Here is a 25,770-nt window from a genome sequence, read left to right on the forward strand (position 1 = left end):
CGAATATCTGCATTCACGTGCGAAGAAGCAGCAGAAAATAACACGTAAAAAAAGTGAGATAGACATGGAAAATGCGCAGTGTACATTTGTACAAGCACGAGGCAGGAATATCCAGACTTGTTTTTCCAATAATGCCGAAGGCTAAGAAAAAAAAAAAGCGGCGTAAAAATATGATTGGAAAATGAAGCGATAGCGATACGGCAGGTTTAATAAGAAGAAAAGTTTAAGCGAGTTTTATACGAACGAAGAGTGGCTACAGAGCGGAGGGTAAATGGAAGCTAAGCGCGGCTTCATAATTCAGATGCATCATTCGCGGCGTTATAAAAATTATCAATGATTTCCTGATGCTCGTCCGTTACATTCCAACGCGGATGTTTCGAAAGGTCGTCACGTGCAGGAATAGCGGGAAGGACGAGTTTCATTCAAAAAATGGCCGATGCGTCACGCACGTACGTTCAAGTTCAACCGAAACTCACGAACTGAGAGTTGTAATACACGTTCTCAGCAAAGAAAATAAACACTAACGCCGGCACGCTTCTACGAAATACTCGGCTAACAATCGTTAACAAGGTCAAACGTACAAAACATTATCCGCTATACTTGCTGGATAAGTAAGAAGACTCCAGGCATGATCGCATAATCGTGGTATCGATTTCTCGACGTCTCGCCAACAAAAAGAGCGATCATATTACGTCGAAAGTACACTCCTGTTCATAAGTATTACGATACTTACTCTCGCTTCTGTAAGTGTCGCAGGACACTTACACAAACTGAGGCAAACTTTGGAAATCGTTCGAATATTATTGAAAAGTAAAAGAATCGTTGTTATGATTTGAAAGCTTGGCTGAAGATAAACAGAGATTCCAGAATCTCAGACAAATATATCCATGTACATATACATGCACATATATTAGGTTGTCCGAAAAGTATCTTTCTTTCGCAAACGTGTTTTTTACTGTGAAATGTCGCGGTGCTTATCGTCAACAGAACAAAATGGAGCGTACGTAATTCGACAAAATAATATAAATCAAGAAAACGTTGTGCGTCTACTGTTTCCTCATAAAATGAAAGAAACTTTTCGGACAACCTAATACATAAATATAATACATATATATTAAATATTAATATATTGAATGATAATAAAACCGTGAGTACTATGTTCAATAAGATAAAATTTTTCCGCTTCATATCCTCCATTACACCCGTACCTTTTCGCAATCCTAACATTCGTATTACATGTCAATTTCTCTATTTCATTTGCCGTTGTTTGATTCCACATTTTGACCAAACTTCACTGCGTTCTACATTTATTTTTTTTAAGATTCTATCAATAAATTTTAACAATTTATCACATCTTTCCTGATTCTTACAAATCATTTTTGCAAATTCTTCAATCTCTACTCTGTATCAATGCAGAGCTTCGAGTGATTAATCGTTTCCTTGAACTAATTATCACGAAATGTTTTAACATTTATGAACGAATGTGTACGCGAAGGGAAGAGATGTTAGAAAATGGTAATTTCGATTTTTCTGTATGATATCGATAACGAAAAGTAAAATTTTTACATCTTCTATCAAAAAGATAATTATCGGTAGATCGTTAAAATTCTTGTAACGAACAGCAACTTTGTCACACATTAAAAGTAACTTATTCCAAAAGAATTAGTTCGAAAAAAGTTCCACGTGGAAAGTTCAATGTCGCTTGGGTTGAGACAGAAATAAAAATAGTTCGAGAGAGAGCAAAAACATGTTAGCAAGAACTCGTCCACGTTGGCTAACTTTAGCAATTCGTTGGTATGCGTATGATAGTATCGTCAAATTCTAACGAAAAATATAAAAACTGCAAGCTTTCACTGAGGCAGGTGAGTCATCGAACGCTAGAAAGTATCATTTTCATTTATCGCTATCAAACCATCGAACTTAAATATCACAGACTAATGACTAACACTTTAATTGGTAGCGAAAAATGACGAAGCTTTGGATTTTGCAATGTCAAAACCCCGCAAGAAAATATACGAGCGTCTCACAGTTCAAAAACCTACCGTCTTCGCTTCTTTCTCGCGTTTGTACCTTTTCGAATATTCCTCTTTTCCTCGTCTATTTCGTTCATAAAGGACGTGGGATATACAAAAGCTAGAAAACATTACATTTACATATCATCGAATAGTAAAAGCAAATATTTCAAAACTATGTATATTTTAATAATATCTGTCGAAATATAATATCCACTCGGAGTCACATTGACCCGAGGAAGACAGCAAAGACCAAAGACTAACATTCTAATAGATAGCGAAAAATGACAAAGGTTTGGATTTTGCAATGTTAAAACCTCGCAAGAAAATATACGAGCGTCTCACAGTTTAAAAACCTACCGTCTTCGCTTCTTTCCCGCGTTTGTACCTTTTCGAATATTCCTCTTTTCCTCGTCTATTTCGTTCATAAAGGACGTGGGATATACAAAAGCTAGAAAACATTACATTTACATATCATCGAATAGTAAAAGCAAATATTTCAAAACTATGTATATTTTAATAATATCTGTCGAAATATAATATCCACTCGGAGTCACATTGACCCGAGGAAGACAGCAAAGACCAAAGACTAACATTCTAATAGATAGCGAAAAATGACAAAGGTTTGGATTTTGCAATGTTAAAACCTCGCAAGAAAATATACGAGCGTCTCACAGTTTAAAAACCTACCGTCTTCGCTTCTTTCCCGCGTTTGTACCTTTTCGAATATTCCTCTTTTCCTCGTCTATTTCGTTCATAAAGGACGTGGGATATACAAAAGCTAGAAAACATTACATTTACATATCATCGAATAGTAAAAGCAAATATTTCAAAACTATGTATATTTTAATAATATCTGTCGAAATATAATATCCATTCGGGGTCACATAGACCCGAGGAGGACAGCAATGTCGGGCAAATATTTCCTTTGCTGTACGTATGAAAATCAAAATCAGGTAACGTTGGCGGTAGACTGCGACATAAATTCAACTGCGTTTGTCCGTGTGCAGTGTTAGATACAGTTTTACGAACGACGCGGTGGGAAGCAATTAATTTGCCCTCGGCTGGAAAATAATAAATTCTCTCCGCTATTAGAAATCAACGAAGTTTGGCAAACCAAGGACATTGATCACCAGAGACATTGAATACTTGCTACGCCTATTTATTTGGTCAGCGTGCACGTGCAACATCACTCGCATGTAGAAGGTTAGAACGTCGTGTAACACGATAACACGCTTGTATAATCGTAGAGAGACTAACGACAACGTGACTGCCCATTTGATAATTCCGTACATCCATTAATTTACCAAGATATTGTAATACCGCACGTTCGCTCGGTGCATACTTTCGCATAAACGTTGGCACAATTGCTTTTAGATAGCTCGAGAGTAACCAGTGATAATATATTTCACTGCGAAATATCAGTGCTATTAATAGCTTAATAAAGGTTCTGGCAGATCTGTAAAACTTTCCAGTGTTCCGGCTATTTTCAACCATTTTTCTTTCATCTTTAGTTTCCCGTAAAATATCGAATTAAACGTCCTAATAGATTTAGATATTATTAGAAAATATTTCTTTTCATAAAATTTTCAACAACAACAATTTCTGTTTTATATTATTTTATTGAATTAGGTATGATCCATTTCGTTATATTTCTATCATTATGCTCGTGCATAATTCAATAAACTAATATAAAACAATCATTCGTCTATTATTTCCTTATAAAACGAAAGAAACTTTTCGGACAACCTAATATTAACATAGCCAGATTATAACGAGCAGCAAATGAGTTTATCGTCACGTTGTACGATAGTTCTTTTTTTTATTTATTATTATTTACAATCAATTCTCGCATTGAGAATTTTCAGTAATTTTTTCTGGCGTGGCGCAGTGACGTGGCTAAATATTTATAATATGTTAATACTTATTATAGATAAGTATAATTAACGATAGTTCATTGGATCAAAAAACCTAATATGTTCGCGATACAAACTTTTTTCATGGTGAATTTTTCAAAAATATTATTCAGTTTTATAAATAATTTCGATACTTTGTTCTCTTTTAACGAAAAATCCTTCGGTAATTTTTTGTTTCGGAAACACTATTTCCTTGTAATTAAAAACGCGAATATATCGACGCTATTATTCTGGCGTGACAGAGAAACATTCAGAAACTTACTCTTTTGGGATTCGAGACCCTTCCTGTCACAAACAAACGCGTTAATTACTATGTCGTGTTGCACGTTCCGATGTCCTATAATTTCGGCAGAAATGTCTGTCGCACACAGCACTTGTGCACGAAGACGCTTCTGATTGCAAAACATTTTTCCAAACCGCGCAAAATTTAAAACGCGCGTTCGAAAGCTACACGGCTGACCACGGCACTGCGATACATTGAAAAACTAGAAACCACGAAAAAAAAAAAAAAATTGGACAGCAGAATTTCTACTCCTGGAAATTTACATCCGAGATCTAACGATTCGCTGGTTTTTCAAATTCCGAGAATTTCCCTTCGTAACTCGAAATGCAGCGAGTAGAAGCTGCGAAGTTTCGAAATGCTGGAAAACGATCGAACGTGCTCGTTTTAGAAGAGAAGACAAATTCTCTGTCGACTAATCTTACGAAAATGTTGTAATCGTATTTCGATGCATCGAACGAACGAAAAACAACGTTCGATCATAATTTTACGACTTTTAAATATTTCCTCTTGCGGTTAACGCGTTAAAATGCACTCGAGCAAGTGCCGTACGCTTATCGTTCGCATAGTAATTGACCTTCGTTATTAGAGAGCTACTTTTTACTCTTATTCGGAGCTCGGGTTGATTTTACGCGCACCAGAGAACCAACTTTCGCATTAGTCGAGACGAAAATGCGACTATCTTCGTGTTTTGTACATAGAGACAATTAACAGCATCGATAAGAAAGCAATCGAACGATTTCTTAGTCTAGTTTATTCGATTTAAAATAAACGATGCGACAAGGTCGTGCGCGTAAAATACAAATTTCTGTATTTATGCGAGATACACTATTATCGCGAAATATTTTTAACCAGGCAAAGAATACGTTGCCTGGTTATACGGGCCGCGCGGAGAATCATTTTAACGAAGGAACGAATTGAGGAAAATGGACGGGACAAAGTGTAGATTGTTTAGACATTACGCAAGTGTACGAGACCAATCCGTCTTTGTATACGATATAAGATGATTCAGGTATTTTACGCGAAACAATGTCAGCATATTCATAAGCAAAAATAGGAAACAAGTATTGTATAAACGTAGGATCATAAAGGCGTTCTTAATCCCGCTGCTCTGTTTTTTCAATAAATTTTGACCCATTGTATTCCTTTCACGTTGAAAAGTATCTCAAGTTGGAGTAAAATATAAAGCAAAAATTGTTGGGCATTGTGCGTGTGATTCCTTGTCTCGTTCGACATTTTCTTAAAACATTAAAAGTCTTCTTATTCAGAAAAATGAGAGCAAGGTTGCAACGTAAAAATACGAGAATTGCAACAGGACTACAAGTAATAACAACGGGGCTTCAAGTCATAACAAAAGCACGAAATAATAATAGACTGTTTACCGTTTGGAAGAGTAAAAACAGATTCACGCTATTTACGTTAGTCCCATTTGAAAAAATGGTAATGTTCAAGTGTGGAAATTGAAATCATTACGAGTTTTTTATTTCCATGAACGCATTACAAACTCTTTGCATTAATTCCAAACACGTATTAATCTTAATTGTGTGAAAGTTTTTTGCTTGAAGTCCCCAACAAATAAACATTCAGTGACGTAACATCGTGTGATCTCGTGGGCCCAAGCAGCGGTCTTCCTTGACCAATCCATTCTTCAGTTTAATGCCTGCTTAATCAACCTGTTCTCATTCCGTATTCTTACCACGACTTTGATAAAGCGTTTATGAGCCTGCGTTTGTATAAAAATGTTCTCTTCTTGATAGAATTTCGCGACAAAACCAAATATCCCTGAATAATTATTTTCAAAGTAGAAATGTTATTTTCATCGAAGTTACTGAAAAAATATCGACTCACCGGGATGAACTGCCGCCCCGAAATATTCGGATAACGTCAACATTTTACCAAAGCTTAAAAATGCGCTATATTACGCATTATTTTCACGCAGACATTATGTCACGTCGGGAACATCTGCACACAAAGGCCAATGATACAAACGAACGAACGAACGCTTTACGATAAAATTACTCGCATTCGTTCGCGTACCATTTATTATACAATTATGTCAGTACTGGGAAAATGGGAAAATAACGCGGTGCACGAAACGGGAATAATGGATACGTTCGGCTCAACCTGTTTAATGATAATGAAATAATTTAGGTTGGCATTAGCATATTAAGTTGGCGATTCAATCGGAAACTTTACTCGATGTATTTTCACAAATATTAAAGCCGCGATAAATAATAATTTGCAGACGAAGTTCGATTTACTTTTAAACAAGCGAACTAAAAGAAGTTGATTTAAACATTACGAATTTAACCTTCCTTACCTTACACATTGCGTTCAGAAACTTTTAATTTTTATATCTTGTACTACATATGTGTATAATTTCCCAAGGCAATAATAATAAAATAATAATACGTGACATACTTGACATAGTATCCTCTTTCCAAAAAGGACACGCTATATCGATTGAAAAAACAAAACTCGCTTATTTCTATCCGACAGCTATAGAACCAGTGTAATGGATAACAAATAAGAAATAACATATTTCTTATTACACAAAGATGAAACTCAGCATATGACAAACTGAAACTATGACAATAACTTTATTTTTCGATTTTGCATAAGTACTGTTAATCAGATTTTGTCGTATCGTGTCCTGTACTCTCTACCTCAGCAAAGGATATAATAAATGATAAGAACCGAAAATGTTCAAGTGACGTTGCAATCACGAGACGCAACGATGGATAAATCTGTTAGAAATAACCGAAGAAGCATGAAATTCGCTCCTCTTACCGAACTATAAAAGTAAATTATCCAACGTTGTGGCATAATCGAAAAAAAAGGTTATACCTTTGCAAAGAAATACTTTAAATTTGCTACTCGCGGAATACCAGGTGCGCAAAGAAATAAACTGGCTTTACAAACAGTATGTTTTATTTTGGTGTATACTTCACAGTTTATATTGGTTGAGAGAAGAATCTAGGCATGAAACAAGTAAAAAACTCGAACGTGAAGTCTCAATGAATAGTTCCACCAACGAGAAAGGTTCACAGTGGCTGAAACCACCGTGCACATAGTGTACATATATATCTATCTCGATATCGCAAATTCAAATTGGCCGTGTTGGGCCACGATCGAAGTCTCCGATGAATTCGTTCGCGGCCCGAGTCTCTTTTTTCCACACACCTGTGCTCTTTTTGATTCTGCTTCGAGGAAATAAGCCAGCTGCGTGCTAGGCTGCTGCTAAACGCAATGAGTCAGCAACGTTCCCTTTACGTAACGATCCTTCCAAGATAGCCGAATAAAGACAGATGTAACAATAACGAAAAAGTTTCACTTTCATGACACATTGGACGTGAGTTTAACGTGAGTTGTAATCGATTGGATCGTTGCTGCGGATTTCTACGCATTCGTGAAAGATCGAAGGCTGTCAAAATGCGCGTAACATGGAAAAATAAAATCCCCGAAACTATAGTAACGTCTATAATACTTAGCAGGTGAAGTCTATGGCCGTAAAAGTCATTGCGTTCAGAGAAACTTAAATTTCCATAAACGTTTGCAGTCTAATTGCGTATTACGTTGCGGGAAATTTTCCAGAAACTTTTTCATTGCTATTCACATCGATCTATCGTTACGGAAAAACGAAGAACGTTAGGTAGCAAAGGTGGTAAATAGACGAATTGGAAATACGAGAGAAATCATTTTGGCGGAGTCGCGGCTAACAAAATTGAAATTGCTCGATATTCGTTTCTCTCGAAGCAGATTGTATGTGGACAGAGGCGTGGTTTTTTAAACCATTTATTTTCCCACTTGTACAACACGAACGAAGGGGAAAAAGAATCCTTTGTGAAGTCTGTTCCACCGCAAAATGCGCTCATTCGCCGCGTCAATCTACGCTCTCGCCCGTACACATAGCCGATTTTCTGCAGTTGCCACAGTCACGACACTATTTTCTATCACAGACATCTACACCGTTACAAAATCTACGGATCCAGTAGATTACGCTCGCAGAATGATCGCATCAACCGTACAACTCATCGGCCTCGCTGCTGTTAGTCATAATTTAAAACGCGTTTTTCTTCGTTGCGCAACCTCTCGCGAAACTTTTCACTTTCGTACGTACCAATTTCGTGCGGTAGTTATGAGTCACTGGTCATTATGAATTTCACTGCTTTAACGCGCACAACCGTATAATCGCGTTCTTAACCCTGCGTTCGCAAAATTTACCTGCCAATGTTCTACTTCTGCTTCGCGCCTCTTTCGTCTCATGCGCCTCTACGAACCAAATTTCTCCGCGCAAACTTTTACGAATCGAGAGCTTACTACGAAAACGATCATCCAACGAATGTTCCATACCGATTATGATTCGTTTCACATTCCACTGTGATTTCTCATTTGTTTCTGAATTTTCCTGTAAACTGAAAGATTCTCTAAATCGAAGTCCGAGCAACTGATTTTGGCCGCAATAGGTTCAAACAAAGAGATCGCGCATATATATATTAAGTATATATTAAGTAATTCACTGATTAAATAGAACGATAAAATTGTATATTAGTTTAAAGATAAGGAATAACTCGTCGGCAGAAATCATATACCCTATCGTTAAAACGGAAAGGGAGCCATTACAGCGAATTATCTGCCAGTTTAATCGCCTTTCTCCGCTTCAACAAACGCGAAGATTAATCGCTTTAGTACGTTAAACGCACGCGTTTCCGGTTCCACTGGTAGCGCAACTTTTGCTCAACGACCAAGTGTCTCGGCGAAAGAAGCTCTGGCATCCTTTCGTGATGTTTCTCTTGCGCGAGATATTTACATTTTCACAAGCAACGAGTCTGTCATGTATGACAAACACGCCAACGCATACGTCTCTACTTCCATCTCAGATGCGTACACTGACTTTCAAACAACGAAAATTTCTCAATGTCGTACTCGAATCGACAGAGAACTAACTTTGCTTGCTGCTGCGATCCTGTAATTTTCTATGCTCGAATCTCGCTATACTTTCAACTTGCAGAGAGAATTTTTACGTTTTGAGGAAATCTAGAATACAATTGACGCGAACATTGGCGCTTAACGATAACGATTTGTTATATTTCCAGCAAATTCGAGATATTCCTTTAACGACAAAGAGATATTTGCTCGAAAATAAGACAGCATAGTTCGCAGATGATCTTTCGTATTTTTCGTAATTTTCTGACACGTTTTAACACATTGACTGTTGAGTTTCCGGTCGGACCGCGTCACCCGTATTCGGGTGACGCTTATTTGACTATTTGCGAAGGATCGTCGTAGGTATTTGAAAAGATATTCCAGAGGAAATAATAAAACTATTGAATTGTTATAAATGTAACACAAAAATGGTTTATTAAAAAAATTATTTACTCGCATTACTAAAATATCGATGGGGGTAGCTAGCAGAGAACGCTTGGCCTGACGGAGATTTCAGTGAAAACACGCGTGCCAGTCAACGTGTTAAACTCGTATTTCAAATTTTATGTTTTAACTTACACACGTTCAAGCGTTACTTTTTGCTGTAAGAAAATTGTCAAAGCTAATTACGACGATACGTGAAATACGCATTCGGTGAATATCATACGATACCAAAGCCAAGTCGAATTAGTGCGATTCGATGGTTGGTGCAAGTATTCAGTGCCAAGGAAAACACGCTATCGAATAAATATACGTATATTAACACACAAGTACACAGTCACTGTCTAAACTTTTACGAAACAATGTTACATTTGTCTGATGTCCGAGTGGCCAATGAGATCGGATGCTTCTAAACGATTCTTCTTCTCTTTTCGTCTTCTTCTTCTACAACGACGATTCAACTACACACCGACATGTATTCACAGCTTCTGGTAATAACAACGTGAAATTCATACTTCCGCAAACACACTTCGACTACAACGTGTACGACGAATACGTTTCAATGTCGCGCACTAAAACATATCGTTTCTCGTATCGCGCGCAGGATTTTACGGTTTGCTTTTTCTCTAATACAAAAGGAAAATGATATTTTTTAATGAAATTAATACGACAAGCTAGAGGTTTGAATCTAGCAATTTCAGGAGTAGAAAATCGAGATTATTAAGCGAAATTTTTCAATGGACGTTATTTTACATTTAACTTAATTATCGTTTTGCTCTCGTTAAACGTAGCACGTAAAGATGAACGTGAAATGGAGTTATTATTGAAAGTGAAAAACTGTAATTATAACTCGAGTTCTCTTTGTTTCCCTCTTACGAAACGTTGACTTCATTTACCAGAGATTACACGTACGTTTATCGTGTATATAATACACTATCCGCTTCGTCGTTCCCTATTGGGCACATCGTAGTCGTCAAACGGAATAATTAGCTAACTGCGAGCCTACGGCGTGGATCATCAAACAATACGTTGATCAGATAATGAACTCATTAGAAACGTTAATTCTTAGTCAAAGGCCGTCCCTGAATGCGTTCCCTGCACGATTTGAATTTCTCCGACGTGATTAGCTTTGACCTATATTTCAAAGGGATATTCCTGCCTACAAGTAGAATTCACGTGAAATACAGCGACGTTCAAAGGAGTAATCAAACGGAATGGAAATACGATGATGAAAAGAGCGGAGCGGATTTGTCAACGGAGAACACGACGATTGGAAAAAATGACGATTCGCGCGAAACCACTCGAAGATAACGTGGACAATGTGGAAAAAAAATTGGAAATATTTACGGGCTGAGTCAGTACAAGCATATTACTCTTATCGGTATTAGTCATCGTTGATTTTGGTCGCTTCGCCTCGTTTCGTTTCAGTTAAGACAGCAAAATCAACGTTTATTAAAATAATGTGCATGAGTCAAGTATTTCTGACACTTGCTTTAATATATGTCAGCTAATGCGACACGCGAGAGGTCGTGTAAAAATTGAATGACCCGACACGATAATAGCTTTCGCGATAAGAACTTTCGCGATACTCGGTCACGATAAAACGGAAGAAAAGAGCGTTTCAATTTCTCCGTGGTACACGTACACCTAACGAGCAACGTTTTCAAACAGACGACTGAGACGAAGAGCAGCGACGTGCGTGAGTTTGCCGAGGATACTCGAAAACGAGACAAGGAATGTATAAACAGCATAAAACACGGTTAAAAGTTCGAAGATGAAGTAGATATATTAGAATGTGGGCGAATTATAACAGTTTATCAACCCACGCAATCAACGCCATTACTCGATTGAGATGAGAAAGAGGTCGACAGTATCTAACGAGAACCGTGTTCTACCGGGAAATCCATAAATCCGATTTTACTCGGAATCAAAGAGAAGCGGCGCAATTACGATCAATGAAGACCAAAGGCTCGGGCTCATCGAATGGTAAAAGCAACGAGAATTCCGGAAATGTCTATCGTTTCGTCATCTGCAAACGTGGGAAAAGCGAATACGCGAAAAAGTCTACCATTCTTCTGTGTTCAACCGTGTCTTTTTTTAGCAGATAACATTCGTACGTGTGCACGCGTGTCGCTAACGTTTAGAATTGATGGTTTACTATCGATAAAACTATGTACGTTGTTATTATCGAGCGTGTAAACAAGAAAATAAATGTACGTTTCGATAAACATTCGAAATGACAGTTGCACGTTCGCGTGCGAATATGGAAACGAATATAAAAACGTTAAGAGACAATTGCGAATTATCTGGTGAAATGAATTTTGGCATCTCTGATTTCACATGTTTTTTTTTTTTTAATAAATGACAATAAAAGTCTGATTCGAAGGTGGGTGCTAATAAAATTCTGAGATATGCAAAATTAAATCAAAGACATCTTTTATTGAACTTCTCAAACAATGTAATTTGAGTTAGTGCGGTACAGCACTATAGCGACATTGGTTGACCGGCGTTGATCAGTCTGGACGACGAAGCAGAATCGAGTGTATCATCGTTTCGTTATCACAATACCTTGTATCGTCAAACGGCGATGTTCAAAATAAATATATCCAGAAGGAGAGAGCGGAAAGGATCGAATTTCGAAAGAAGAGAAAGAAAAAAAAGAGCGAATCCACTCGAGTCAACAATCCATGAAACAAAAATGTCGATAATTCTAATGAAAAAAAAAAAAAAAAAAAAACAACGCGCGATCCGTGTGAAAATTTTTTCAACGTTCTTCGAATCTCTCTCGCTCTCTCTTTCTTCTTCCAGAGATCAAATAGCGTAAAGCACGATTGGCAAATGATCACAATCAGCAAACACAAAAAGCAAAATAAAACGGGAAAAAAAGCGTTCGTCGAAACTCCGTCACGATCGATAAAAGTAAGGTCGAATGTACGTTTCGCCGATCGTCAATTGCGATTCGTCCGCGATAGAATCTTCACAAAAAAAAAAAAAAGCTGAACGTCAAATATAAGTTCTTATCTCTCCCGGTCTGAACAGCGGCATCGTTTAACAAAACGAAACAGGCAACTTTTTTCATCTCGATACGTTCGAATCGTTTTTATCAATTTTCGTTTCTCCAGCTGCAGCCTTCGAACGTTTCATATAGTATACGAGACACCAGGTTTGTATACCACGGCTCTGTTCCATAAGCAAAAAGAGACTCGACGATTCGTCGCAAATAAATTAAATTTTCCTCCGTTCATCGTTTGTGAAAACAATAAATGGACAAACTTCGGGGGCGGAGGGGCGAACGGTATCATCGTCGAAGCTGTATCGTACTACGAACTCGTTCCGCAACATGTATCCGGATTGGCGGCGACGGTGATGCGTTCTCGAGCGAAAAACCTTTATTCCGGAAAGGCGGATTGCAAGTGGCATCCGATCGTTTCTCCACGGACGCTGCCAACGAACGATGCACTGCTCGGTAGAAAAGAAAAGAATGCGTGATACATTGAAAAATAAAGGAAGAACGTGGTGGCGAATTTATTGGTGAACACTATACAGGCAGGGTAAGACACGCGTTTGGTTACACAGCAGCGAACGTGATACCGTGCAAACGGCGTTACACTCGAAGAAAAATATCAACGAACGACGATGTTATTAAAGCAGCAACGATTATCTCTTGGCTTGGTATGTGATACGCGGTTGTTGCTGCTTTAACAAGAGTCAACATCAATATTTATCTGTTGCTACTTAGCAATAAAACTTGCTATGCACGATGAGGACCAGAGCAAGAGAGAAATATTGCTAATATAATTCTTCGCGTTTGGATTGCGCGTCTCGTTGGTTGAACCCCGGACGCGAAGCACGCACGCGCTAAGCCTAATTAGTCGTCGGTGATTTTCGCGGCACGCTCTTTCGTTGCCTTCGAAATTGCCGCATCGTCTCTAATATCCCCTAACAGTCTAATGGTAAATAAAAGGCGGACCGTTTAATACGCGACTTCTCCTATACACATATAGACAACGGTGATAATCTAAGTGAATCGCCTTAACATCTAGGCTTACAGTCTAAACGAAAGAGGATGGTGGGTAATGGATACGTGTGTGTGTGTGTGTGTGTGTGTGTGTATACATGTGTGTATGTTTGTTAAATATGCGACGGGTGTTTTTTTTCTGTCTGATTTCGCGTACGAAACGATGAAAGTTCGCGGACTCGTGCTGGGTCGAGAAACAAGATCGGCGAGCACGGGATGAGAAGCATTATCGCGACGCCGTTTCACAAAATCACGCGAAGCTCGTGATCGATACAATCGACGCGCAGCTCGCAAACCGTGATCGATCGATTGGCTTCACCGTGCCCTGTCTTACGCCTTACGAAAATTCACGCGATGCCCTTTTTTCTACGATAAAACATTTTAAGGTCACGGCCGATGATAATTGGAGACCACGTTTCGTCTTGCGTCTATTCGATCACGTGGCCCTGTAATAACGTGGAGTCGCGTGAAAAGTAACTGCGACACGAGGACGAGTAACTCTGTTCGATAAATTTTCACGTTAACAAACATTGTACGCTAAAGATACTAAAGGTCTTGGCTGAACCAGAGACCAGCGAACATCTAACCAAGTTCCAATGTTAACCAACTTACTTCCTAGCACTTTCCAAAATAGAATCAAGGTCTGCCTTCCAATCTGTTTGTTTTGTACAGAGTGCAAGCTACAGATCAAAAGGCAAACGCGTAAGCGTCGACCAAACGTCGGACGAACTTGGTAACTTTGAAAGATTACGAGGCAAAATGAAATCGATACACCGAAGTGGAACACGTAGTGAAATTTACGAGATTTTCGAATCTCGCGTGTCAATCGCAAAGGACAGACAATTTTAGCATTTCTCGACGATAGATACAACTAAAATTTAACTAACGTTGCAACAACGTGACCACGAGGAATGCTTTACGCATTTACGACTACGCGAACACGAATCGCGCAAGTAGCACGAAACAACCTCAAACTGTTAGCCATCCTTCCGGCCGCGAATTTCTGTTTATCATGAACTTAGTTGCAGGAACAAAGGATTCGCGGGATATTTGCCAGCCACTGCGCTACTAACCGCAAGAAACGTTTCAGGAATGATCGAAGTATCTCGATAGTAACACGGATCGATGTTATAACGTTCACGCGTAAACGTGACTCTACTTTTCAAGTAGCCAAAGTACGCAACACGATATCGAACGTATTCGAAAGACCAAACAATTTATGGAACGAAGGTTCAAAGCGAGTTTCGCAACGACGACACAGGAAACGATATTCGACAATGAGAAAGCAATTGTTCAAGAGGTAACGAGGATCGGAGAAAACTGTCGGGCATCGCGTGATTAAAAGAGGAAAAACGGGGAACGCGAACTTTCTTGGCGACCAGCGGCCGATTCATCGTTCCGTTTAATTACTACGTTACGATTTAAACAGTCACAACTCTAGTTGTTCCGGTGACGGTGGTTGGCAGCGAGGGGAAGCGTTATCTCGTTGCGAACGTTGACAACGGTTGAGATCGTACGACGCGAAAGAGGAGACGGTGGAAAGAAAGCGAAGGGAGGTGAAAGAAAGGAAAGACGAGGAGAAAGAGAGAGAGAGAGAAAAAGAGGCGATTACAGGGAATCTTTCTCTCGTGCGATCAGCTTTAGGCTGGTAGTCGACACACCTGCCTTATCGTTGAGTCGATTCGCTTGACGACACGAGCCAACCACCGTTTATTAGTAGCATGTTGTCATCGATAAGCAGACCGCGTGTATTCCCGACATCAAGGTACGATCCTTTAGACCTACTCTCGTGCGTGCTTCACGAGTGCACGCACATCACGTATACTACGTGTATACAACGTACACCGTTAGGAAGAAGAATCGTTCGACACGTAGCTTTGCTCGTTACCGTCAGTTACACTTGTTCGTCGTTTCACCCAGGACTGCTGGCAACGAGGGCGTCATCGCGGGAACAAAACCGAGGAAGGGAAGAGATGGAAGTAGGATATAATTACAGCGACGCGCGTTACTTCGGACGAAAGGAGCGAAGGTTTTTCGCAGAAACGGATAGCTACCGTTCAAAACTCGAGCAGTTTTCGTCTCACGCGGTCGCGCACGCGTCTACGCAAGTCCGTTCGGCTTTGTTCCCTATCGACGAACTAATTGAATCTACAGGGCCACCTCTCTTTCGCTCGCACTCACGCGTCTCCCTTTCTCTCCTTCTCTCTCGCTCGCACAGTCGATGTGTTCACGCTCCCTGCTATTCTGCTTCTTCTTTTAGCCTCGCGTGCACGCACGCACGCGAATCGAAGAAGAAGGAACGTTCGCAAACACGGACAGACGCGAAAATGTTCTCTCTTTGCACCGTAACGAGTCGGACCAGCAGACACATCGAAAGAGAATCTCGGATCCCGTGTTCATTCCTCCGCTTGCAGCAACGTGCGGAAATCCTGTTGCAGCTTTGACTCGTGGTAGCTCCAAATATCGCTGAAATCTTCCTCGTCCTCGTCCACCTCCTCCGCGAAGATACATTTCTTCTGTTCCGATATCGGCGCGTTCGGCGACAGCGAGTAAAACTTTATCTCCAAATCTCTGTGGCCGTTCGGCGACGTGATGATCTCCGTCGAGACCTCCAGCTCTTTCGGCGACTGTACGGTACCGTTCACGTCCATACCGGATGGTCCAACGTTACTCACAGGAATACCGATAGAGTCGCCGCGCCACAGCGTTCGACGTTTCCCGCTCTCCGCCTGTCCCCTGTCACCGATCACGCCAAAGTCTTTGCTAGGCGTGCTGATCTCCTCGCTGAAATAACTGGTCGGATCGCTCCAGCTGCGCCTCAGTACGACACCGGTGCTACCGGTGCCGTCTTTCTCTTGATGGGCTCGAGAAACGTTATCGCCGTTGAAAAGCCTCTCGATACTCTGCTCCGGACAATTGAGGCTCGGCCGGGACAAGAATAGCGGCATCTGCGAGAAGTGGCCGGGACAGAAGTCGGTCGACGGTGACGGGGTCAAGAAGGGCGAGTAACAGTTCTGTTCCACGTCCCATATGAGAGCCGCGGGATCGCAGTACCGGCACTGGCACGGCCCTAATTCGTCGTTGATGCTGTCCTCGCAGCCTGTCGTCGCCGTCGGCTCGTTGTATTCGTGCAGATAGCGCAGAACGTTGTTGCCGTTGACGGCGTCATTATGGTAATGGTGATGGCCGTTATGTCTGTAACCCTTTGGCGGAATGGTGCGCATTTGCGCCGGCACAACGATGTTTCTGTTGTCGTCCAACACTTTCACCTCCACGTGCCGGTGCGGATACCTTTGCCTCGCGTCGGCTATCTCTTGCACCGACATGCTGCCCGTTGTCCTTTCCCTCGCTATGGGTGGCCTTCTATGGTTTCTAAGATGAGGCGCGGCTTCGTAACGTTGCTCGTAACAAGCCGGCACGTACGATTTTAAAGAACCCGCGCTCGGTTGTTCGTTGGCCACGCTCGAATTTGACTGTTGCTGTTGCTCGTCGTGTTTCGCTTCCACGGAGGCCACCGTGTTGTTCGGCGGTTTTCTGTCCTTCTTCCTGCGCTTTCGCGGCTTGATGATTCGTGGTAAGCTGTTCTCGGAATTGTTCGACCCTGAACTCTCGTCGCTCGCGATACTCAATGAATCGATATTCGCTATGTTGTTTCCCGTGTTCGTCGTTTCCTTGGTCGTCGCGCAGTCCGACGATTTCGCGTTCGTCTGCTGTTTCTTGCCGAGCTCTATCGGCCTCTGGGGCCGCGACGGTGGACACCTCACCGAGTTGTTCATCGTACAGTTCGATGTCACGGTAGCTACGTTATTGTGAACGTAACTATTCACTGTGCCCGTATTGCTGCACACCGCATTAGCAATGCCATTAGCGTTCCCGCTGTTATGTATCTTGCCGCGATTGTGAAACCGATTGGCCAGGATTAGCGGCGCTCCCTGCGTGTGAATGGCCAATCTAGAAAGTGGATTCTTGTGTAGGTGAACCGATACTTGCTGATCGCAAGCCTGCTGTTGCTGCTGTGGCGGCGGTGATTGTTGCTGTTGCTGCTGACCGAGCGACGGTGACGATCTCTGCGTGCATCTGCGAGGGCTGGACGTCATGGATATCAACGGAGCGCCCGTCCAACCGCCAGGTCCGTACTGCACCTGACATTGTTCCGTTCCGCTCGGGAAGTTCACAGTTCCGTAACAGCCTCGCGTTTTCCCGCGAATCACAGCTTCCTGTTTCCTACCGACGATTGGCTTGTGCGATCCTGGTCTGATGCTCGACGATATCAAACAACTACCGATGTAACGCTCCACCTCCACGCCGCCCTGGGAGGCCGGGCTCATCTTACAAAACCCGCAACCGATACCACTTATATAGCAACGACACCGTTATATTCTCCCGATTATCAGAAAATGCCGCACCTCACGGTATTCCAATCGTTGACAAGTACGTTACACCAACACGTTACTCCATTGACCCAAATTCAGGTACAACGTTTCCGATGCTTCAACGGTATCACCGGTTTAGCCCATTGTCATCCTGAGCCTCTTTCGAGTCGATACCACAAACAGAACTGTAACACTGTTAACGATCGATCCAAGCTGAACAAGCGTAAACAGCGTCGTTTCGTCAGACACGTAGCGTGGAACGATCACGTTCCAGACAACGGAAACGACCGATTAAATACGGCAACGGCGACAGTTAAGTGGATCGAAATACAGCGCTCGGTCAGACAACCATACGGGACCGCGGCTGCAACGACACTGAAGCTCGCTCCACCGAACGCGCTTACGCCGTCTTTCGCATCGCTCTGCGACGTGGAGATGCCCCACCATGCTACCCACTGCCCCCTCCACCGTCGTTGTTCCCCACCACCAGTACCACGCTCACCGCCGACAGACGTGCCCCCACCACTCTTCCCATCCCCCTTTTCTTTACGATGTACCTCTCCACACCGTTCAACGAAACTTTACCATGCTCCTATACCGCTTATATACACATAACATTGTTCCTTCCGGTGGACGAGCCTGTCACAATTTAGCAAGGTATCGGAGAAAGCTGGACAAAGAAGGTAAGTTGCGTGGTGGTTGACGTTAGCCGGTAGAAACTTTCCGACGACATCGACCGGTGAAGACGAATTTCAGACGGCCGATGCTCGTGGCTGATACGCGCTTCTTTATGGCAGATAATCCGAGAACGCCACAGCGGTATGTATTGTGTCTCGTTGAGGTAACTTAACGAAGATCACGGGGAAAGTAGAAGCTCAGCAGCCTCTTTCGTATCAGCGTGTTGCCGTCACTTTTTCTTCTACTTTCAGCAAAATTTATATCGCTATCTTATTCGGCAGTCGTAAAAGATTGCGCGTTTCAGAGTGCAGTGAACCACGCAGTTACCAAACAGCGCATTAGACTGAGCTGATCCGATAAAGAATTTTAGAGAACGTAAACAGTACCGTGGAACGTGGGATTTTTATTTTATGGATTAGATGTTGCAGCGCTCTCTCGGATGTATTGTAACGGTATATAAGCAGGTCTCTTACAACGTTTTCTTAAAAGACGTAACTTCCAAAATCTCGTGTATCTTAGGAAATAGTTCTACGGCGTAGAAACGGTGTAGAAAATGCAAACGCTAATGTGAGACCATACTTGTAACTCTTTGTAAGGATTGCTTTGGGGTTTTAATAAATCAAAAATATCAAAACGTTGTTGCATCTGACATATAACATTCTTTAAACCTCAGGGAGTATTTCTAATATTCTTCACACAAAATTAACACGAAAATTTAGTAAATTGGAAATGGAATTCAGGGAAGTTCAAGAGTACAAGCTACGGGCATAGCCATACGCAGATCGCGATCGAGCGAAGCAACAAAAAAGAAGGCGAAGTTTTAATTTGAAACGATTTGTCAGGGTCCATTGGAAGCTAAAGCGGAGAAAGGCGGAGCGTACAAGATATATATAACGTCGAAGCAAGATGTAAAAAGGAGGGAAGGAAAATCCTGCGAGGACACGAGTTATGTCTTAACTGGCGTAAGTCTGGAAGACCGTCATCCGTGAAGTAGATGGCACGGCGACGAGACTAGAAAGAGTAAAGGAATAGAAAACGGGGGGAAGGGTCGGTCGGTAGAAAGAGAAAGAGAGGAGGGAAGCCTGATATCTTAGATCAGGTTACGGCACCCTCGCATCTAGGCCACCAAGCCTTTAAAAGTGGGTCACAAGTCATCAATCGCCTGCGGCACGCTACCTTGCTCAGTTGAACCCTCGCATACAACCCACCTACTCTTCTCTGGAACGTCTCATCTGGAGCGAAGTAACGCGACACGTTCGGTCCCTCCTTTCGTTCATGCTGGCGTTCGCGTTATCGTGTGTGCGAACCCCGTGTACTTGTTCACCAACGGCAGAAAGCGCGATCACCAGATTCCACGTCAGCGAACAAGAGACACGGCGACGAAATTAACACGTTACCAAGCAACGGCCGCCACCACGCGTTTTCTCGGCTACATTTTCGAGAGGCTCTTACCTAGTAAAGTATACTTAGATTGATACACACCGCAGCTCAAAACTACCCGACACTTGCTTCTTTTTCATGAATTACGTTTTAATTAGAGAATTATCGATAAGTGAGACTGCACTGATTTTTACGATCGTCGTGGCTACGTCTGATGTATCGCGACCCGATTACAGTGATTTTTAACGGCCAGTACGCGATAACGAAACTAGTATTCGTAATTGCCTTTTATTCGGCAAGTACTTTGGCCTAGGATTCTTTCGTTTCTGAATTCTAAGTCGGATCAAGAGGAATCATTCTAATTAATGGAGAAACTACCGATGTTAATTTACGTAATGATAGCTTACTGGTAAACGTATGTAGTAGCTTGCACGATAAGTAGCAAGATGAGATTTTATTGCGGTTTTTATATAGCTAATTTATATTCGTAGTTTAGTATTTCCATAAGAAAATCCGCTGTAAGTACTGTTCCTGGTTATTAATTCTGCCATGGATGTTTCATATGTCGTGACCTGATTAAAGCGATCTTCAAAAGTCGATATGCAACGAAACTGTATTTGCAATTATGTCTTATTTGTATTCTACCTTTAGATTTTTCAATTTCTCGGATATAAGTCACTTTAAAGCGAATCGATGGAAGAACTTTCGATGTTACTGTAAGCAGTAATACTTAATTAAAAAGTGTATCTAATAGCGTATATGACAAATGGTAACATTACATTTTATTGCTCTTTTTATACAGGTAATTTAGATTTGTATATTAGTAATTCCATAAAAAAAACGTTGTAAGTACAGTTCTTCGTTAATAATTCTGCCATTAATTTCTACACATCAGATAAGATTCACATATTGTTACGATAAATCTACCAAAGCTTTCACATACTTACGAGAAGTACCGAATGCATTTAATATTTTACCGATTCCGTTGTTTATTTCTATTTTCGTTTTATATTTTTCGTTATAAAAAAATAGTTTCGCTTTCCTAGTAAATATTTCACTTCGGCAATTGAGAAATTGCAATTCGAATTCAATAATTAGCTAATAATAATTAGATAAGAGTAGTGGGTATCGAGATAAGAATCAGTGGTGGAAATGCAAATAAGTTTACGACTTGTCAGCAGATCTAATGAATAATAAATTATGATAATTAAATCGAAGAATGGGGAACGAGAGAAAGTTGGAAGATAATAGTTACTTGTTGGATTCTTCGGTCAACTCCAATCGACGCGACTCCCACCGGTGTATCCGAGAAATTTGTAATTCATAAGAAATCAATACGAAACTAACTATCATCTTCTAATTTCCTTTGGGACCCAAGTAAACTTTGTTGCTCTCCGGCGAATTCACTTTGCATATCGTTCGATAAACGACATCGTATATGCCAACAAATTTATGTCTTATTCATTAGCCCCGATCGATATAATCAGCATGGATGAAATTCAACGTCACATAACGTACGATTTGCACCAAGTCCGACAATTTTTAGATGGAAATCTGGTGTTTGCAACGCGGCAGAAACGTTTGCTCCTGTTATCACGCGTGTTTGCACGTGCTGCGGATTAACACACAATGCAATCGTCTGCCACGCCTTCGATGATCGTCAATGTCTTTCAGATGCGTATGTATATATGTGCCTGATCGTCATCGTAATTCATCTTTACGTATGACAGTATACAGGGTGTTACATCTAATGTCTCACGAAGGATCGAAACTATGAAAAACGTGTTCGTATAAATACAAGAATTATTTATACAACTTTATTATACGATATAAATAATTTTTCTGTAAGTGGACGAGATATCAGAGCGAAGCTGATTATTTTTTAAACAACAAAACCTCTGTACTTCTTATTCAACGTTTACCAAGACGAACACAGCGGGAATTTTGTCACTGGAATTTATCGCGTCGTAGATTTTCCCGAATTTTGCTATGGAACGCTTTATGTCTGTCAAAATGTGCAGGGAATTCGACTGAAATAAACGGACGCGTGGCCTTAAGACTAATGAAACGCGATACATTTTCTATGAGCGTAGTTGACGCGCGAACTTGTAAGGAAAGCTTTCTCGGTTCGTCGTAAATGTACTTCCTGCTATGAAATTTATCATAATTTTATAAGCCACGCGAGCCGAGAAACTCACGGACGTCTTGGCACACTTTCCTAACGGGTATTCCGTGTAAGAAACTAATCATGCCTGACATTATCGGCCTGGGCTGAAGCGTATATACGCGCTCGAAACAGCGATACGTGGCGTTTTTGTGAAAGAGAAATGACGCATATTAAAGAGAGCAGAGAAAAGTAGACGAAGTGCTACGTGAAAGTGCGCCGCGTGACCGTTGTGAAAATCTCGGTCGATACGTACGCCTGAACGGGTGATTTTACGGTGAAAGCGATACATTGAAATATTCACCAATACCACGCAATGGCGAAACGCTTTCGTTTCTCACTTGAAATTTACCGCCGATCAAACCTTCCTTAGTTGCCCCATATTTTACGGCACGTGGAAAAGTGGTTTTGCTAACGTTTCAAAGATAACGTTGCTTGTTGCAAAACAAATAAATTCCATGAATCAACAAACATATATTGAATCTTTCTATAACAGGCAGACTAGATTTCTCTATAAAATCCTCAGCACGATTTTCAAGTATTCGTTCAATTCTTTGGCGCGTACAATGACTTTCGAGTGTAAAATTTAGATAATTCGTTGTCGTTAAATGATTGTACCAAGAAAGTAAGTGATGAAGAGCACGCGAAATGTAAAATTTCAATTATCGTAAAATCGACAGGAGAATTCATTCGGGAACTGACGTTGGAAATAAACAAAGGTGTTTTGCAAAGAAATAATCTAAGAGCAATATGAAAACCAATATTGGAATCGTAATTAAAACAGAAATTTTCGTTGCTTAACGTTGCTTGCAGAGTTACTCAAAGTGTTGGTTCATAGTCATTGTAATAAAAATTATTAATAACACTTTTACGAAGTCGCTATTTTCAACCTTATATTTTTAAAAAAAGTTGAACAAAAGGTCGGATTTTCTTTTTTTTTTTTTTGCAGATTCGTGTAGAAGTTTACAAGATAAGCCAGTCTCGGTACTTTTCTTCGTCACTGTGTATAGTAAAAGTGAACACAACGCGGTCATCAAACGTGCATTTCAATTTCAATTTCAATGTACAGTGATAAATGTGTACGTGAAACGCGATTGCAAGCGATAATTCTACATAAGTACATGCAATCTTAGAAACCGATTAGCGAACAATAATAATTTGAATATCGCATAATTAATCGTTAGTTCATATTTATAGCTGCGGGTGTTAAGGCGTTTCGCGATTAAGATCGTGAGAGACGTCAAGAAGCTCGAAGATGGCATTCTTTTCACGAAATACAACGTTTAAGAGCTTATGTAAGCCGGCATTACGCAACCTCGAAGAATCCTGTAATCGAACGATACGCGTTTCTAGAAATTCTAACATTTCGTATGTTCTCTGTCTAGTGGCGGTGGATGCAGCACTTTGAAAAAACTACAGAGAAATTACCAACACCATCTTGCTAGACGTCGTCCTCTAAAACTACGAATATCAATTAGTTTCACTTCTCGTTTGTGCGTTTCACTGAAATATCAAACATCCAATTGTTTGCTGAAATCTATACAAATATATGCGTTTCCTGGAGAAAGTAAAAAAAAGGTCTGATAATACGACACGAGTGCGCGTGTGTCAACGAGTTTTATTTGTACGAACATTCGATGCAACGTGATTCGATTCTTTTGTTATTTTGAAAAGCACGCAATTAGCGTTTCATGACGCATTTGAGAAATACAGGTGAAGCAACGCAGTTGTTTTGCGCAAATCGCTGTTTATTCATGTAAACAATTAGCAAGGTAAACATTGTTAATGTGTAACACGGTTAGCGTTGACGCAAGATACTTTATGATATTTCAAATATTTTATTTACATATGTGGAACAATAACAAGCAATCGATGCAGTTTTACTGCATCGTTGGAAATCTCATATTTTAACGAAATGTCGGTTATTGGTCAGTTTATAAAGATATTTTGCAACGTTACGCCGATGCTATTAACAATGTTCCAATCTCTGAATAAAATATGTAACAGCAGTTCGACACGATCGAAGCTCGGAACACGCAGTCGAAAATGCAGAAAATCTGATAAAAACGCAACAATTCTGCATTTTGGATTCGCCTGCGTACAATAGCACTGAGAATCCCATTGAATATTTATGGAGATTATTAGAAAAGATGAACGCGCGATTCATACGTTTCTCTGTCGCCATCAATTACGGAATTACGTGGTACGATTCAAGACCAAAGGTATCAAATATTTCTGGATTAGTGTCGAAATCTAATAGTAAGTATTCGAACAATACGATAAATTAGTTCGGAATGTGTGAAAAATTAAAAGTAACATGATTTATCGAAGCATTGGAAGAACGAACGCACGGCGGTATATTTTTGCGGACATGTGAAATATTTTATTTGTCGTCCACAACTGTCTCTGTCATAAGTGTTCCGTGGTATATGTTCGTCCTTTATTTACCAGCGAGATCACGGAAATATGCGATTGTAAGAAAAATTTATTCGCTATGATTTTTACACGCTAATCTTTTCGCCTATGATATAGTTCGTTGCTATATATCAAGCAGAGTGCAGGATTAAAACTGGTCGAACCACTCGGCGAACTTGTGATTTTATTTTCGAGCATTTGCGTTAACTGACTTGCGTTAACGAGCGATTTATAGCGCTCGGATAATTATAAAAATAATTCATCGGTTTTGCTTGTAAAATGGGCGGTCGCGCATTGCAGATGCTTTCTCTTTTTCTTTCTTTTTTTTTTTCTTTTTTCGTTGACCGTTAATAGGACGGCCGGGTGTTTTCTAGACAGCGGAGGAAAAAAGGGAGGGACGAAGATGCGTGGAAAAAGTGAGAGAAAAGACAAATAGGGGAAACAGCGAGCGTACCGGGGAAAGAAAGCTGGGCAAGTTAGTACATCGATTACGAGAAGTGTCGACCACATGCCTCGGTTCCGCACCAAAAACAACACAGACCCTCTACCTTTTGTACAGCCGAAAACAACCACCGTGGGATACGTTTGCGCACACTTTCTCAGATCTGTCTCCACAGGACCGGCCAAAAGGTTCGTCCTTTTTCTACCCTCTCGCTCGCTCCCTTCCAAGTTCGAGGGGCACTCGATTATTACACCGAAACGGCTATAACTTTTCCTAGAAGGCATCCATTATCGTGATTGTTCGCGGGTTTACGGCCGACGCGACGGTGTAGAATCGCAGCAAACTATGTACACTATCGGTCAAAAGTATCGGGACGCCTGTTCAACTTGTTTTCCACGAGTTGTATTTCGACTACCAAACTACGGAGAAATCGAAATTCAATGATTTTATATTTGACAATCGCCATAGTGACGCACGTGAAAATAAATGAAATACGCGATGTTTAAATAGTATTTGTTATGATAATTGGTAGGTGAAACTAACTTCTCTCTAGGCTACAATTTTTTAATTACATTCACGAAAATATGAATTTGCGCGTAAATATCTCTAATTACGTGTAACAAAGTTTCGTAAGATTTTCTGAATATAATGAATAGTGAAATCGCACTAATTAAAACGAGCCTAAAGTCCGAACGCAAATTTAATTGGAATTTTTATTAGTTACA

General features: G+C 40.7%; 1 protein-coding gene across 1 annotated transcript; it reads right to left on the bottom strand.

The window, feature by feature from the left end:
• Positions 1–11,987: 11,987 nt before the first annotated feature.
• LOC117232402 lies at positions 11,988–18,344 on the bottom strand. Its single transcript, XM_033491746.1, has one exon. It carries the CDS (start codon positions 17,919–17,921, stop codon positions 15,990–15,992), a length of 1,932 nt encoding a protein of 643 aa, XP_033347637.1. The 5' UTR covers positions 17,922–18,344; the 3' UTR covers positions 11,988–15,989.
• Between the last annotated feature and the right edge of the window lie 7,426 nt (positions 18,345–25,770).

Source organism: Bombus vosnesenskii, unplaced genomic scaffold, assembly GCF_011952255.1.
Source record: "Bombus vosnesenskii isolate JDL3184/JDL3185 unplaced genomic scaffold, Bvos_JDL3184-5_v1.1 scf7180000013287, whole genome shotgun sequence".
Taxonomy (NCBI): Eukaryota; Metazoa; Arthropoda; class Insecta; order Hymenoptera; family Apidae; genus Bombus; species Bombus vosnesenskii.

Coding starts and splice junctions, on each gene's coding strand:
- LOC117232402 (XM_033491746.1), bottom strand. CDS start 17,921: ATGAGCCCGGCCTCCCAGGGCGGCGTGGAGGTGGAGCGTTACATCGGT.